This window comes from Mauremys mutica, chromosome 25 (assembly GCF_020497125.1).
Source record: "Mauremys mutica isolate MM-2020 ecotype Southern chromosome 25, ASM2049712v1, whole genome shotgun sequence".
NCBI lineage: Eukaryota > Metazoa > Chordata > Testudines > Geoemydidae > Mauremys > Mauremys mutica.
The window spans coordinates 2,190,246-2,204,430 of record NC_059096.1 but is presented as its reverse complement, the minus strand read 5'-3'; the positions used below and the strand labels follow the sequence as shown (position 1 = coordinate 2,204,430).

General features: G+C 67.1%; 1 protein-coding gene across 1 annotated transcript; it reads right to left on the bottom strand.

Moving 5' to 3' along the window:
- Nucleotides 1–2,995: 2,995 nt before the first annotated feature.
- On the bottom strand, nucleotides 2,996–13,835 carry LOC123356568 (serine/arginine repetitive matrix protein 3-like). The gene is made up of 4 exons (XM_044999935.1): nucleotides 13,717–13,835; nucleotides 12,008–12,097; nucleotides 8,321–8,435; nucleotides 2,996–3,191 (listed from the first exon to the last, which is right to left on the bottom strand). Exons 1-4 carry the CDS (start codon nucleotides 13,833–13,835, stop codon nucleotides 3,102–3,104), a joined length of 414 nt encoding a protein of 137 aa, XP_044855870.1. The 3' UTR covers nucleotides 2,996–3,101.
- Between the last annotated feature and the right edge of the window lie 350 nt (nucleotides 13,836–14,185).

Sequence of the window (14,185 nt, the reverse complement as noted above, 5' to 3'; positions counted from 1 at the left end):
AACCGTCCTCGCTGTCCCCTCCTTGTAACCCCCCCTCACCCTCTCAGCAGCCCCCCGATCCCAGCCCGCAGTGCGGGGGTCCCTGAGAGAGGACGGAGGCTGCAGCTCTAAGATATTCTGGGCCTGGAAATCCCCCCACTGCACCCAGGCAACCTAATTAGTTGCAATTAGCTCCCGCACGGCTCTTGTGTCCTGGGCATGGGGGGAAGCTGCCCCCTAGCCCTGTGGGGCTGGCCCAGGAGGGGGCACCCGCCAGCCCCGCTCCCTGCCCTGGTTCAGCGCCCCTGCCCCCCCATGGGACCCCCAGTCCCCAGCTCCCCCCACTGGCACTCACGGAAGTACTTCAGGGTCTCCTCAATCTGCTGGGGCGTCAGGGGGGTGGGCGCCTCGGGGGGCAGCAGGGGCGTGTGCAGCCAGTCGTCGTGTTCATACCCGAAGAGTGTGTCGGCCCGCAGGGTGTAGTGGGGCAGTTGCTCCCCCAGCAGGCTGATGATCTCCACCTCGGGGACGTTGCCACAGCTACACAGGTCTGGGGGGAGAGGAACGGGGGGCAGTGAGGTGGGGAGGGGGCCTGGGCTAGGAGGAGGGACAGCCATGGGGCAGCTGGAGGGGCACTGGCAGGGCTGTGGGGTGCAGGGAGCCCAGGACTGGGATAGCAGGCGGTGTGGGTCGGGATTGGGAAGCACTGGCAGATCTGTGGGGTTGGGGGTTCTCAGGGCTTGGGGGGATCCCAGGGCTGGGTTAGCAGGGGCTGCGGGTCGGGAGTGAGGGGCCCCGGCAAAGCTGCGGGGGGGGTACCCGGGGCTGCGGGTCGGGAGTGAGGGGCCCTGGCAGAGCTGCGGGGGGGGGTACCCGGGGCTGGGCTAGCAGGGGCTGCAGGTCGGGAGTGAGGGGCACTGGCAGAGCTGCAGGGGGGTACCCGGGGCTGGGCTAGCAGGGGCTGCGGGTCGGGAGTGAGGGGCACCGGCAGAGCTGCGGGGGGGGAGGTACCCGGGGCTGGGCTAGCAGGGGCTGCAGGTCGGGAGTGAGGGGCACCGGCAGAGCTGCGGTGGGGGAGGTACCTGGGGCGGGGCTAGCAGGGGCTGCGGGTCGGGAGTGAGGGGCACCGGCAGAGCTGCGGGGGGGGGAGGTACCCGGGGCTGGGCTAGCAGGGGCTACGGGTCGGGAGTGAGGGGCACCGGCAGAGCTGCAGGGGGGTACCCGGGGCTGGGCTAGCAGGGGCTGCGGGGCGGGAGTGAGGGGCACCGGCAGAGCTGTGGGGGGTGGGGGTCCCCGGGGCTGGGCTAGCAGGGGCTGCAGGTCGGGAGTGAGGGGCACCGGCAGAGCTGGGGTGGGTGGGGTACCCGGGGCTGGGCTAGCAGGGGCTGCGGGTCGGGAGTGAGGGGCACCGGCAGAGCTGCGGGGGGGGGGTACCCGGGGCTGGGCTAGCAGGGGCTGCAGGTCGGGAGTGAGGGGCACCGGCAGAGGTGCGGGGGGGGGTACCCGGGGCTGGGCTAGCAGGGGCTGCGGGGCGGGAGTGAGGGGCACCGGCAGAGCTGCGGGGGGGGGGGTACCCGGGGCTGGGCTAGCAGGGGCTGCAGGTCGGGAGTGAGGGGCACCGGCAGAGCTGCGGTGGGTGGGGTACCCGGGGCTGGGCTAGCAGGGGCTGCGGGGCGGGAGTGAGGGGCACCGGCAGAGCTGCGGCGGGGGGTACCCGGGGCTGGGCTAGCAGGGGCTGCGGGTCGGGAGTGAGGGGCACCGGCAGAGCAGCGGGGGGTGGGTAACCAGGGGCTGGGCTAGCAGGGGCTGCGGGGCGGGAGTGAGGGGCACCGGCAGAGCTGCGGGGGGGGGGTACCCGGGGCTGGGCTAGCAGGGGCTGCAGGTCGGGAGTGAGGGGCACCGGCAGAGCTGCGGCGGGGGGTACCCGGGGCTGGGCTAGCAGGGGCTGCGGGTCGGGAGTGAGGGGCACCGGCAGAGCTGCGGGGGGGCGGGTACCCGGGGCTGCACAGAGAGTTGAGGTGACGTCCCCAGGTGCCAGAGGGAGCCATTGACCCCTCCGGGAGCAGAGCCCAGGTCACTGTGATTAACCATTTACATTCCGGCAGCAGCCAGAGGCCCCGGCACCGCTCAGAGAGCCCAACCGTCCGCGTTCGGGACCCACGAGAGCCTCCCACCGGGCGTCTCTTCGCTCGGGTCCCCCCTCCGGGGCTGGTTCCCCCGCGTCACTGCCGGCGTCATTCGGGGATTTCTGCTGTTTCCTCTCAGCCCCTGACTCAGCCCACGTGGGGCCTCTGACCCGCTGGGAGCAACAACCTCCAGTTCCTGCCCGGGGCGAGACCGGCGCCCACGACCCCCAGTGGGGACAGACCCCCTGCCGCACCCCCCCCCCCGAGCCAGCCGGTCCACCGTGCTCGGGGCACATTGGAGCCGGTGCCCCCTCAATGGCCCGGCTGCCCTGAGTCCGTCTGGCTTCTGCCTTTCTTTGCTGTGGGTGCCCAGGACGAGCGGCCCCTGGAGGCAGGGCTCGGAGGCTCCCGGGTCCCCACATTCTCCTGTCACAGCCCTGCCCCCCACGGGAAAGGTCCTGCCGCCCCCTGCTGGCCACGGCCCCAGCAGAGGAGAAAATCTCCAAGGAGAAGTGGGGCGGGGGGTGGCAGGACAGCAGCCTGGCCAGGCCCTCGGCAGGCTCTGGGGGTCACCTGCCCCTGGGCGCCCATCTCCCTGACAGGCTGCTGGGCCTGCGCTGGCAGCAGGGGCTGGCCGGTGGCGCTCGGGTCCTTCCCGTGCGGCGCGCTGGACGGGATCCCCCCGGCAGGAGCCCCAGTGCCCTGGAGGGGGGGTCCCAGCCCCTCCATCCCCTGCTGTGAACTCTGCAGCCCTCAGACCCCCCCATAGCCCAGCCTGGCTCCCCGTGTGGCACCCCAGGGCCCCCAAGTCCCAGCTGGACCCACCGGTGATGGTGGTGGCATCGTGGTATCTGCCCCCAGCCGATCCCTTCGGCCCCTGGCCGGCATGGTGCAGGGAGGCTGCTGGTGAGCCCCAGCTGGGCTGGGGGTGGCGGGCGGGCGGGCTCTGGCCTGAGGGTGTCTCACGTGGGCCCGAGGCGTCCAGTTTGACTGGCGTTACGGGGGGCACCCAGCTGCCATGTGGGGAGCGCGGCACCACCCTGCTTCAGGAAGCTGCGACGGGGCCCGGCCGTCTCCGTCCCACACCTAGGGAGAAAGAGTTGGGCGTTAGGGGGAGCCATGGGGGACAGGCAGCAGAACCCACGTCCTGGCCACATGCTCTGGACACACGTGTCTCTGTGCTGCTCCCACAGCCCTGGCAACCCCCCCGTGCCCAGTCGGGCAGCATCGGGCCAGCCGGCCGGAAACCCACGAGCCAGGCGTGCCCAGGAGTGACGCCCCCGGCAGAGCCAGGGCCCAGGGCTCCTGCACCCTGGAAACAGGCTCTGGGCACGGCCGCCTTCCCCGCCCGGGGCCCCTGGCCCAAGGGTCCCACTGGGACTGGAGGAGGCTGAGAGTGGGGCAGCCCGGGGGGATCAGAGACGGTTTCATCCGGAGGTGAGGGGAGATGGGGGGGTGGGGAGGGGCCCCCCATGGCAGTTAGAGCAGCATTGATGAGATGAATTGGCCACCAGAGGGCGCCGGGGGCTGCAGGCTCAGCGAGGGGGGGCCGAGCAGGTGGGTTTGAAGAGCCGGAGCGAGGGGCCCAGTTAGATACCAGGGTGCGGCCTGCGTGTCGCCTTGGTAACCCCCAGCCCGCAGCCCCCTGCTAGCCCAGCCTGGGCTCCCCCCAGCCCTGCCGGTGCCCCTCACTCCCGACCGCAGCCCCTGCTAGCCCAGCCTGGGCTCCCCACAGCCCTGCCGGTGCCCCTCACTCCCGACCCGCAGCCCCTGCTAGCCCGGCCCTGGACCCCCCCAGCCCTGCCGGTGCCCCTCACTCCCGACCCGCAGCCCCTGCTAGCCCGGCCCTGGACCCCCCCCAGCCCTGCCGGTGTCCCTCACTCCCGACCCGCAGCCCCTGCTAGCCCAGCCCTGGACCCCCCTCCAGCCCTGCCAGAGCCCCTCACTCCCGACCCGCAGCCCCATTGCTCTCCCAGCCCTGCGCTCTCCCCCCAAGGCCCTACGGGGGGGTCGCAGCCCTGCAGAAACCTCTCATTTCTGATCCCCGTGCAAGTGTTCCCATTCGTGTTCATCCCAATAACCGTTGGTGTTTTTTCACCCCATCACCTCCTGGAGGGGATATCTCCAAGGCACCCTGCCGCCCCACATCGGCTGCAGAGCTGGGGGGGCACCCGGGCCATGACCCTCAGCTGACCACTTTCTGGCCAGGTCACACCTGAGCCGCGCTGCGACCCCATGTGCCAGGTCACAATGCCAGTCCCCTGGGCCAGGGGGGGGTCAGGCTGCTGGTGGGGGAGGGGAGCTGAGTGGGGAAGAGGAGGTTTAGGGGGCAAATCTGTACCCCCCTTTCAATGATGCTCTGCAGCTCCTGCACCTAGATACACACAGCAGCACTGAAAAGCAGCCACCTCTGGGGTGGAGCGGAGCAGCCAGGCAGGGCCACACTGCACGGGGTGGGGGGACTCTATTGCTTATCCATCGACAAACTCATCCCCGCAGGGATGGACCCTCCTCATTATCCCCAGGATACAGACAGGGAAACTGAGGCACGGCCTGGGGCCAGGACATGTGGCAGAGCCAGGACTGGACTCACACCACACCTCAGGTCTCAGCTGAAAGCCCATCTCGCAGGATCCAGGGAGGCCATGTGCAGCCATACAGCTGCCTAGGAGGCCCCGAAGGGGTTAAATTAACCCTCACGGTTATTCAAATCGTTAAACCCCCTCAGCCCAGAGCCTAGCAACAGAGCCAGGAACGCAGGGCCCAGGGCTCGGGCAGGACGTGCTTTGCCTGCTGCCCTGGGTTATTATTTAACTCTGGGAAGGGGCGGGGTTGGGGGGGGTGTCACTGGGATTCTGCTGCCTGGAGCCAGCTGGGGCTGGGATGCTGGAGCTGAGAATATCTGACTCCAAACACAAACCCCTCCAGGGGGGCGTTGGGAGGGGAGCAGTCAGGGGGGTGGGGGGTGAATCTCAATTTGCATTAAACTCTCTCAATGTAATCACAAGCCTGATAAACCCCTACCCAGGGTCCTGAGAGACAGGGCTGATTCTCCTGGTACAGCCACATAGATCTGCAGAGACACCAGTGTCAAACTCGAGTAAGGACAGAGCCCAGCGCCTCATACAGGATGTTTGTAAAACACGTCTTGTATCCACCCCCTGGGTTGTTCAGCATAGAGGGTAACAGCCTACTACTGCTGCCCAGACAATGGCGCTGGCCCCTTTAGCTCCAGTGGTGCCAGAGGACCCTAGTTCAACACTGCGGCACCCTACGCCGGGCGGGAGGCTGCTGCTAACCCATGGATCCCAGCCTGGGCCGCCTGCTATCTCCCAGCCCAGCACACAGGCGACTTCCCAGATGAACAACGGTTCCCTCCCCATCAAAGCACAAGACCTGAGACAGCATCCAGGGCTACCCCACGGCCTGGGTGCACCTGAGCCTGCCCCTCCCGGGCGTTAACGGGACCCTTTCTCCTCCCCCCGCCCCAGTGCACGTCAGGAGCGTCCCGGGCACAAGGTGTCTGATGGGCCCTGCAGAGACGCTGGGCTGAGCTGGGCTCCGGGACCCAAGGGGCAGCAGTGCAGGCTCCAAACCCCCTTCCCAGGATGCTGCATGAGCTGGGATTTGTCTCGCCCTGGTGGGCAGGGCAGGGGGGTTGGTTCTGCAGGGACCGGAAGGAGCCTGGGATTTGCAGCTGCAGTTTTGTGTTTCTCACCAGCTTCATTTGCCGGGTCAAGCCTGGTCTGGCCTTCCCCACTCAGGCTCTGAAATGCCCCGAGGGGGCCAGATCCCCGGGGAGGCCCCGTGTGCTGCCCTCAGGCATCCCTCTCCCAGGAGAGGCCTGATTTCCACACAGGGAAACTGAGGCAGAGAGAGGTTGTCCCCCAGCCAGTCAGTGGTAGAACTGGGACTAGAACCCAGAAGGCCTGACTCCCCCACCCCCATTCCTACCCCTGGATGCTGCTCCTCTCCCAGAGCTGGGAACCGAACCCAGGAGCCCTGACTCCAGGCTCCCTCTTGCTCTACCCACTAGGCCGGGCTGCCTGAAGAAACGCTGATTCTCTCCCCGCATCCCACGGGCAGGACGGCTGTGAGCAGCCAGGCCCCACCCTGGCGGGAGCAAAGTCCAGCCGGCTGCACTTTCCCTGGCAGTTCAGGATGGGCACCTGCCACATCACGTGGGGAGACACGCAGGGCCAAGACAGGGCGGCTCCCCCAACACACCGTCTGCGGCCATAAAGGGACCACGGGACGGGCAGTAAAACCACTCAGCCTCCCGCCCTCAAGGCTGCCCTGAAGGGAGCCACTGCCCGCCCTGGCACAGAGCCTGCCCCCCCTCCACACACAGGGGCCAGGGCCCTTCCCAAGGCCCTGCAGCAGCTTCACCCAGTTCTGGCCACCAAGGGGCAGGCAACGCAGGACCTGTCGGGATGGGGGCATCCCCCCCCCCAGGGAATCAGGGCCATGTCCTTCACAGCACCCACGTGGCCTGAGCAGCGACTGCCAGGGGAGGAGCCCCCCCCCCGCCCCTGGCAAGGAGGGAGGGGAGCACAGGATGGCAAAGGGGGGCTGCTAATTTCAGTGTCGGGCCATCTCCTCCCCAGCCCCCATGCAGAAATCCTGCACAGAAGCCTAGTGGTTAGAGCAAGGCAGGGTGGGAGGCAGGACTCCTGGGTTCTAGTCACACTACTGGGAGGGGAGCAGGGGCTAGTGAGGGAGGGGGGCACCTTGGCGGCCAGGACTCCTGGGTTCCATTCCCAGCTCCACTGTGTGCCACTCTAAAGGCTTCTTCCCTTCTCCAGCCTCGGTTTCCCAGGCTGGGAGTGGGGCAGGGTCCGTCCTTCTGGGAGCCCTGTGGGCTCGAGCTGCTTCAGGATCCCCGATAGCTGGGGCTAGTGGGGGAGGGGCGGGAGCGATTCCTAGCCCCCCCCCCGCCCTGCACCTGCTGACAGCACAGCGCGACGCCTGTGTGATCTGTCCCCCCCCCCCGCCCCCCGAGCACCGTGGTTCCAGGCAGGAGCAGCGACCGGCAGGTTACGGCAGGGGCGACTCCCCGGGTATAAAGCATTTCCTCCTGTGGCACGTCCGCCTGCCCGGCGCAGCTGCTGGTGCGTTTGCCAAGCCCACGACTGCCGCGTAATAAACCGCCCGCAACTTCCCCCTGCGCCTTGTGACTGCCCTGACCTCCGCTCTCCTCACGGCTTCATCTTCCATTCCCGGGACGCTGGGACATCCCTGGCGGGCTGGCAACCCGGCTGCCCTCTGGCGCGCCGCTGCGGGGCCGGGCACGCGCCCTGAGGAACCCGCAGCGGGGCCGCCTGAGCCCCCAATTTCAGCTCAGCCAGTGGCTTGGGGCCCAGGGGCTGGGGCCTGGCAGTGGATTCTGAAGGAGACACTGGGGTGGGGTTCTCGGGACAGGGCGATTTCTGGCGCCAGCAAACCCTGACTTGGATCCCTGCCCGACCCCTCAGGTCCCAGCCCACGTCCGGGCTCCGCCGGGGTCTGCCGGCGGGACGGCTCCGGCACCAGAGCAGGCGTCTGAGCAGCGGGTCTGGGAAGCTGGCTGGGGCGGGGGTCCCGGCTCCTGCCTGCTCCAGGCTGCGGTTGCTCCCCTGGGTCAGGGCTGGGTCCCCGGGGCTCCTGAGGAAGGACGTCCCGATGCGGAGGGGCAGCGAGGGACGGGACGGGAGCCCAGCCTGGGACTGGGAACTGGAGCACGACCCTGCCCTGGGCCAGGCCTCTTGGCCTCGCTGCCGCCAGGGCACCCGCCCCCCCCGCCCCCCAGCCCTCGCTGGGTCCACTCCCACCCCGGAGCCTTTGTGCCGTCTGCCGTGGGGCCCATTGCTCCAGCCAGGCCGCGGTGTCACCGGGCCCAGTGGCGGGTGGGGATGTGGCCGGGGGATGCTCCGCACACAGCGCCGCCCGCCCGCCCGCTGCAGAGCTAGGCAGGAACCTCCTGCTTCCCCGGCACAGGGCCATGGGGGGCAGCCGCACGACGCCCCCTTGAGGGGCCCGGGGTGGGTGCAGGCTCAGGCAGTGCCCGCTTGGAGGGCAGGGCTAACACTCAGGCCCCCAGGAGGAAGGAAACGCTGCAGGGACGGAGCATCACCCACCCGTCTACCTGCCCCTCCCCCCCCCCCCCCGATGCCTTTCTCTCTCCCGGGGTGAGCCCGGAAGCCGCCTTCCCTCCCCGGTTTCCCGTGGGGACAGACCGTGCGGTTCAGAGGCCGCTGGCTCCGGGATCCCGCTGGCGGCACTGTCCTGGCTCCCCGGCGGGCCAGATCTGGAGGGGAAGCGGGTTCGTGAGTCAGCTCCTTGGCCTGGCTCCTGCAGACAGATGAACGCAGCCTGAGAACGGGACCCTGCTCTGACGCACCGACAGCAGCTCAAACCGAGCCCCGAGCCCTCCGCCACCTCGGCACGGCGGGTGCAACCCACAGGGGCTCCCGGGCATCTGGGGCCAAGCAGGGCACCTCTGCTGCTCCATCCCTCCCCTCCAGAGAGCAGCCCCCTCCCCAGGCCCAGCATGGCACAAGCCTGGGCCACGAGCTCTGCATGGGGCACGTCCAGACCCACCACAGGGGGCACTGCAGGATCACGGGGGGCTCCCTGCCCCGGGCACTGAGCTGCCCCGCTGGCCCCAGGCACAATAGCCCGGCCTCAGGGATTGAACCTGGGTCTCTTGTGCAGCCCTCTCTGTACCACAGTCCACTTCCAGCTCTGCCCCCCTCTTTCCTCCAGTGACTGCCGAGCCCCCGGCAAGCAGCCCTCACACGGGCATTTTCTTTGCCAGCCCGCGTGACTCACCGGCTCAGAGCCAACCACGCCCAGAACGAACATGCACAGAGCAGCCGGGGCAGGAGGGTGAACGCTGGCTGAGCGCCCAGGCCTGCGGGGAGGGGTCCCTTTTACTGGATACTTGTTTGGACAGAGGCTACAGCAGCCGGCCGGGGACTCCTGGGTTCTATCCATGGGTGAGAGAGGGGAGTGGTGTCTAATGGTTAGAGCAAGGGGGCTGGGCGGGGGAGGGAGAGCTCAGTGGTTTGAGCATTGGCCTGCTAAACCCAGGGTTGTGAGTTCAGTCCTTGAGGGGGCCATTTAAGGATTTGGGAATTGGTCCTGCTTTGAGCAGGGGGTTGGACTTAGATGACCTCCTGAGATCCCTTCCAACCCTAATAATCTATGATTCTATGACTCCTGGGTTCTGTTGTCACTTCAGGGACAGGAGTGGGGTCTGGTAATCAGAGCTGGGGGGCTGGGAGCCTGGACTCGTGGGTTCTACTCCCAGACGACACCGACTCACTGTATGACCTTGGCCAAGTCCCATTCCCTCTACCTATCGACTGTCAAATGAGCCCGTGGTGCTGCCCGACCGGCTGGGGACTGTGAGGCTCCAGGTAAAGTGGTGTGTGAGTCCCCGGCGGTACCAGGCTAGAGACGGGCCCCCGGCAGGGACACAGGCCAGGGGCCCCAGACTATGGCACGTGTCCAACAGGAGGCAGACAGAGCCTGGGGGGCATGTCTGACCCTAACGCCTCCCAGCTGCCCCTGCTGGGCTGGGACTGGCAGTGCTAGGAGGGGCCGTGACAGCCTGAGCCCCCGGGAAGGCCCCAGCAGCTGGGGGTGTCACCGGGAGGCCCCGGGCTCCGCGCCGGCTGCCGTTTCAGAATGCGGCTGATGGACTATTTATTCCCCGCAGCTGCTGCTGGAGCATGAGGCTCGCCCTGGGGGTGGGCCTGGGGCAGCCAGCTCGCAGCAATCCCAGGAGGGGTCTGGGCAGGAGATCCGGGGGCCGGGCTGGGCTCGCTGGGAGCCGCCAGCTCTGGGAGTTGGGGGGAAGGCGGGAGGCAGGCAGCCAGGAGCAGTGGGCATTGCTGAGAGGCGGCCAGGACAGGAGCAGAGCAGGGTGAGGAGACGGCAGGCCCCAGCTCGCCCGTCCCCCAAGCCAGACGCTGCCTCACTCCTGGTGATTGTACAGGTGGCTGGAGCCTGGGTGGGGCCGCAAGCGGCAGGTCCTGGCAGGCTGCAGCCGGCTCCACGCGCCAAGGAGAAGCACCGTCTCCCGGGAGCCCAGGGCAGGGCTGATGGGGCCAGGACAGCTGCAGATTGGTGGGACGCAGGGGCTGGGAGAGCCGCCCAGATGCCAGGAAGAGGCTCACAGGGCTCACCAGGGACCCTCTCTAGCTGGTGAAGGGGCAGCACTGGCGGGAGGGGTCCCTGGGGAGCCTCATCCGGCCCTGCTCAGCTGGGAGGGTGGGGGCTGAGATGCTCCTGCTTGAGGCCCAGGGGGGACACTGGGCCTGGGGCTGCTGTTTGAAGCCAGGCAGCCCCACTGCTCCTCCCTCCCGGATGTGGGAAACGGGCCGTTCCTAGAGACGCCCATCCAGAGCCTTGGCACGGACAGCAGCGCACCCGGCTCACCGGGGGAATCTCAGGCCCAGGACAAGCTACACGCTCAGCTCCAGGCACGGCCACCTGCCCCGTGCGGAGAAGCCGACACCGGAGTCGCATGACACCGCGCCCTGCCCCAGCCCCGGAGAGCTGGCACCGGTGCAGGGACGGGGAGCAATGGACCCGGGGATCCCGAACATGCAGGCCAAGCAGGACCAGGAGCCGTAAAGGCTCGTCTAAGAGACCCTCATCTCCTTATCCACGAGGGGAGGGTGAACCCTGCTGGGACTGGTCCCTGGAGCCCGGGCCACTAACCCTCCCCACCCCCACCACCACCCCAAGCTCATTCGGCAGCCGCTGAGAGACACGCAGCGGGGAGGGCTGACCACCAGCGTACCCCCCAGGGCACCGCACGGGCCACGTAGAGAACGTCACGCAGGCCAGGCCCAGCCATCACCTCCCATCTCCCCCCCGGCACAGCTGGGAGGCACCAGGCCAAAGGGGAGATTTGGAACCTGCCTGGAAATGTATTTCCTGCAGCAGCTTATGGGGCTGTGAAGTGGGTGAAGCCAAAGCAGCCAGAGCTGGGGCATTTGCATGGGCAGGGCAGGGCAGCCCTGGCGTCTGCATCCCTGCTGCGTGTCTGGGCAACGAACAATAACAGCTAACCCTCACTAACCATAGCAGGGCAGTGCCCGGGGGCAGAGAAACCCAGACCCCAAGCTTTTCTCGGCCCTGGTTTCTCGCCACATTCCCCGAGTCCCCGGCTGGACATCATGTCCCATCCCTCCTGCTCCTCTGACCCACGCCTCCGCCCCCACGTCTGCACTCTAAGCCAGATGCCTGCGCAGAGCAGCCCATGGTAAATATAACACAACCCTCACCCCTACACTGCGGGCTGGAGCACTGACGGATGAGCCAAGTGCTCGACTGGCCAAGGTTCGGCCCTGGGTCACTGCAAATTTGTCCGGAGACACTGAGGCAAGACTCCAGGATCCCAATGGCCAGGCAAGATGAGACTGGGCATTTGTGGTACCAGGAAGCCAAGTCTCAGACTGTCCCTGGCCACACGCCGCTCCCTGCCTAACCCTGAAAGCGGGCTGCACAAGTCAACAATTTCTCCTGCAAAAAAAAATATTTTTTTTATTAAAAATGTTTCAACTAAATTTTCTGGGGTTTAACCCCCAAAAATTGAAACAGAACAAAAGTTTTCATCTCGCCTGGCGATTTTTGGTTTGGTTCCGATTTCAGATTCCTGGGGCAGGAGAAAAGCCCCTTCCTCACCTATTTCTTACTTTTTCCCAGTGGAAAAAAGTACAAAGAGAGAGAAAGGGGGAAGGGGACAAATATCTGAACATCAGGAACAGAAACAGAACAAAAATATTCATTAGAGATTAAACAAAAACTTTCATTTTGTTTCATTTCTGAGTCCCCCTCCCCCCCATTGAACCGTTTTTGCAAACCATTTTGATTGCAACAAAACTATTTTTCAACAGAAAAACCCAGACCTGTCCGCCCGCTCTTCTGATGGCCTCGAAACGGCTGATTGTCCACCTCTGCCTTCCTGGTTCCTCTCTGTCCTCGGCTCAGGCGTGGAACTGTATTGGGATGAGAGAGGCAGGTAGGACGAGGCTTGTGACGCGCTGAGGACTGATCACAGCCATGAGCGCCAAGATGCATCGACAAGGGGCGTTATCTCAGCCCGGCCCAGCGCAGGGGCCTGTCGGGTTTTCATAGTTTCACAGCGTATGAGGCCAGGAGGGGCCATTAGATCCACTAGTCTGACCTGCACATCACGGGCCGTCAAACGTCAGCCCGTTCCCCCTGCACTGAGCCCAGTAACTTGTGTCTGGCTAACGCCCCCCTCCGCCAGAGAGGCGCCAGTCTGGGGCTGCAGACCCCCGGAGATGGGGAACCCCCCACTGCCCTGGGGAGCTTGTTCCAGTGCTCGGTCATCCGCCCTGTTCAGAACATGAGCCTGTGGGGCCCTGTGGGGCCTGGATATTTGCTAGACCACCTGTGGCCTCTCTACAAACATGAGCTTTGTTTCAATTTGCCTGACTTCACCGTCCAGCCGCCGGTTCTGGCTCTGCCTTGTTCTGGATTCCAAAGCCGGCTGGTATCTGGTATTTTCTGCCCAGGAGGTATTTACACCACTCACCAGAGCGAGCAGAGTCACCCATCGGGTTGGTTCTGAGACGCTGAACAGCCAGAGCTCGATAGGTCTCTGTGGCCGGCATTTCCTTCAGCCCTGGAATCCTTGTCTCCTTTCTCCACCCGCTCCACTTTGCCAGCACCCTTGGGAGCCGCAGCACCCTTGGGAGCCCCAGCACTGGGTGCAGCGTCCCCTCCCTGCCCGGCTCACTACTCCCCTAGGATCCTCCCCAGCCCCTTTGGCCACAGCTTCTCCTCCTGAGCCTCTTGTCTGGGGGGCCGGGGGCTGCCCTGCCCCCCACGCACTCCAGCTCTGCTGGGTAAATCAGGGACCAGGCAAGACCCCCCCATCAACAGCCCCCCAAAGGCCTCGGATCTCAGCCCCCAGCTCTGGGGCGCGTTCCGGGATCGCTCCCGCGCGGCTGTTCCTGCGCGCTGGGCCAGTCCGAGGGAGGTTCCGAGCCGATGGGACCCGGGCGCCTCTGGCGAGCCCGGCCGGCGATGCGGCGGCGCTGCTCAGGCGGAGCCCGGCCAAAGCGGCATCCCCGGCACGGCTCGTGTCCCGGCGCCAGCGGAGCGCGAAACCCGGTTAAACCCACCCGGCTAATGCGCCGCCGGCGGGTCCCTGCAGGGCGCGGAACTTCCAGCGCCGGCCGGGACCCCCCGTCCCCGTCCCCCCGAGGGGTCCCCTGGGCAGCCCAGACCCGCTTCTTCGACGCCGGGAGCAGGGCAGCCGGGGAGACCGGTCCCAGGGTCCCGTGCCCGGGGGCAGCCCGCAGCGGGGCTCGCGGGGGGCTCGTGGGAGGCTCGCGGGGGGCTCGTGGGGGATTCGCGGGGGCTGCGGGGGGTTCGGGGGGCTGCGGGAGGCTCGTGGGGGATCGCGGGGGGTTCGGGGGGCTGCAGCGGGGCTAGTGGGGGGTTCGGGGGGGCTGCAGCGGGGCTAGGCGGGGGCTGGGTCGGACTCACTGTCTCCTGCCGCGGGCCGGCCGGCGGCTCCGAGCTGCATTTAACTAGGAAGCAAATGAAAGTTACACATCACCCCCCCCCCCCATTGATCTGTTACCGAGCCGCTCCTACAGCAGGTGGGGGGAGGGGCCGCAGGGCCTGCTGGGAGTTGTAGTCCGGGGGGGGCCCCCAAGTTGCCTCTCCAGGAGCCTCTCGGGCAGGGAAGCGGGACTCCATTTCCCAGGGGCCCTGGGGCACAGCCCCAGCCCCCGCCCCGCCGCTTTGCCTGCCAGCCGGGGAGCCGGGCTGGGAGCTGGCACGGGCGAGATGGGCGGTGCCCTCCCTCCCCCAGCGGAGCCAAGACTTCGATCCCCCCTTGGGCTGGAGAAAAGCCCCTAAACCTGCCCCGTGGTGCAGAGCGGCCCCTGCCCCGCGCCACCGGCCGCCTTACACCGGTGCCAAGCGGGCGTCAAAGCCTTGGCAGGCTGCACGCCAGGCCCAGTGCTCCAGGGAGCCCCCATGTAGGCACCTACGGGGCAGGTTTGCCCGGCTCCCAGCAGGACACAGCCGCATTCCCCCGAGAGCCT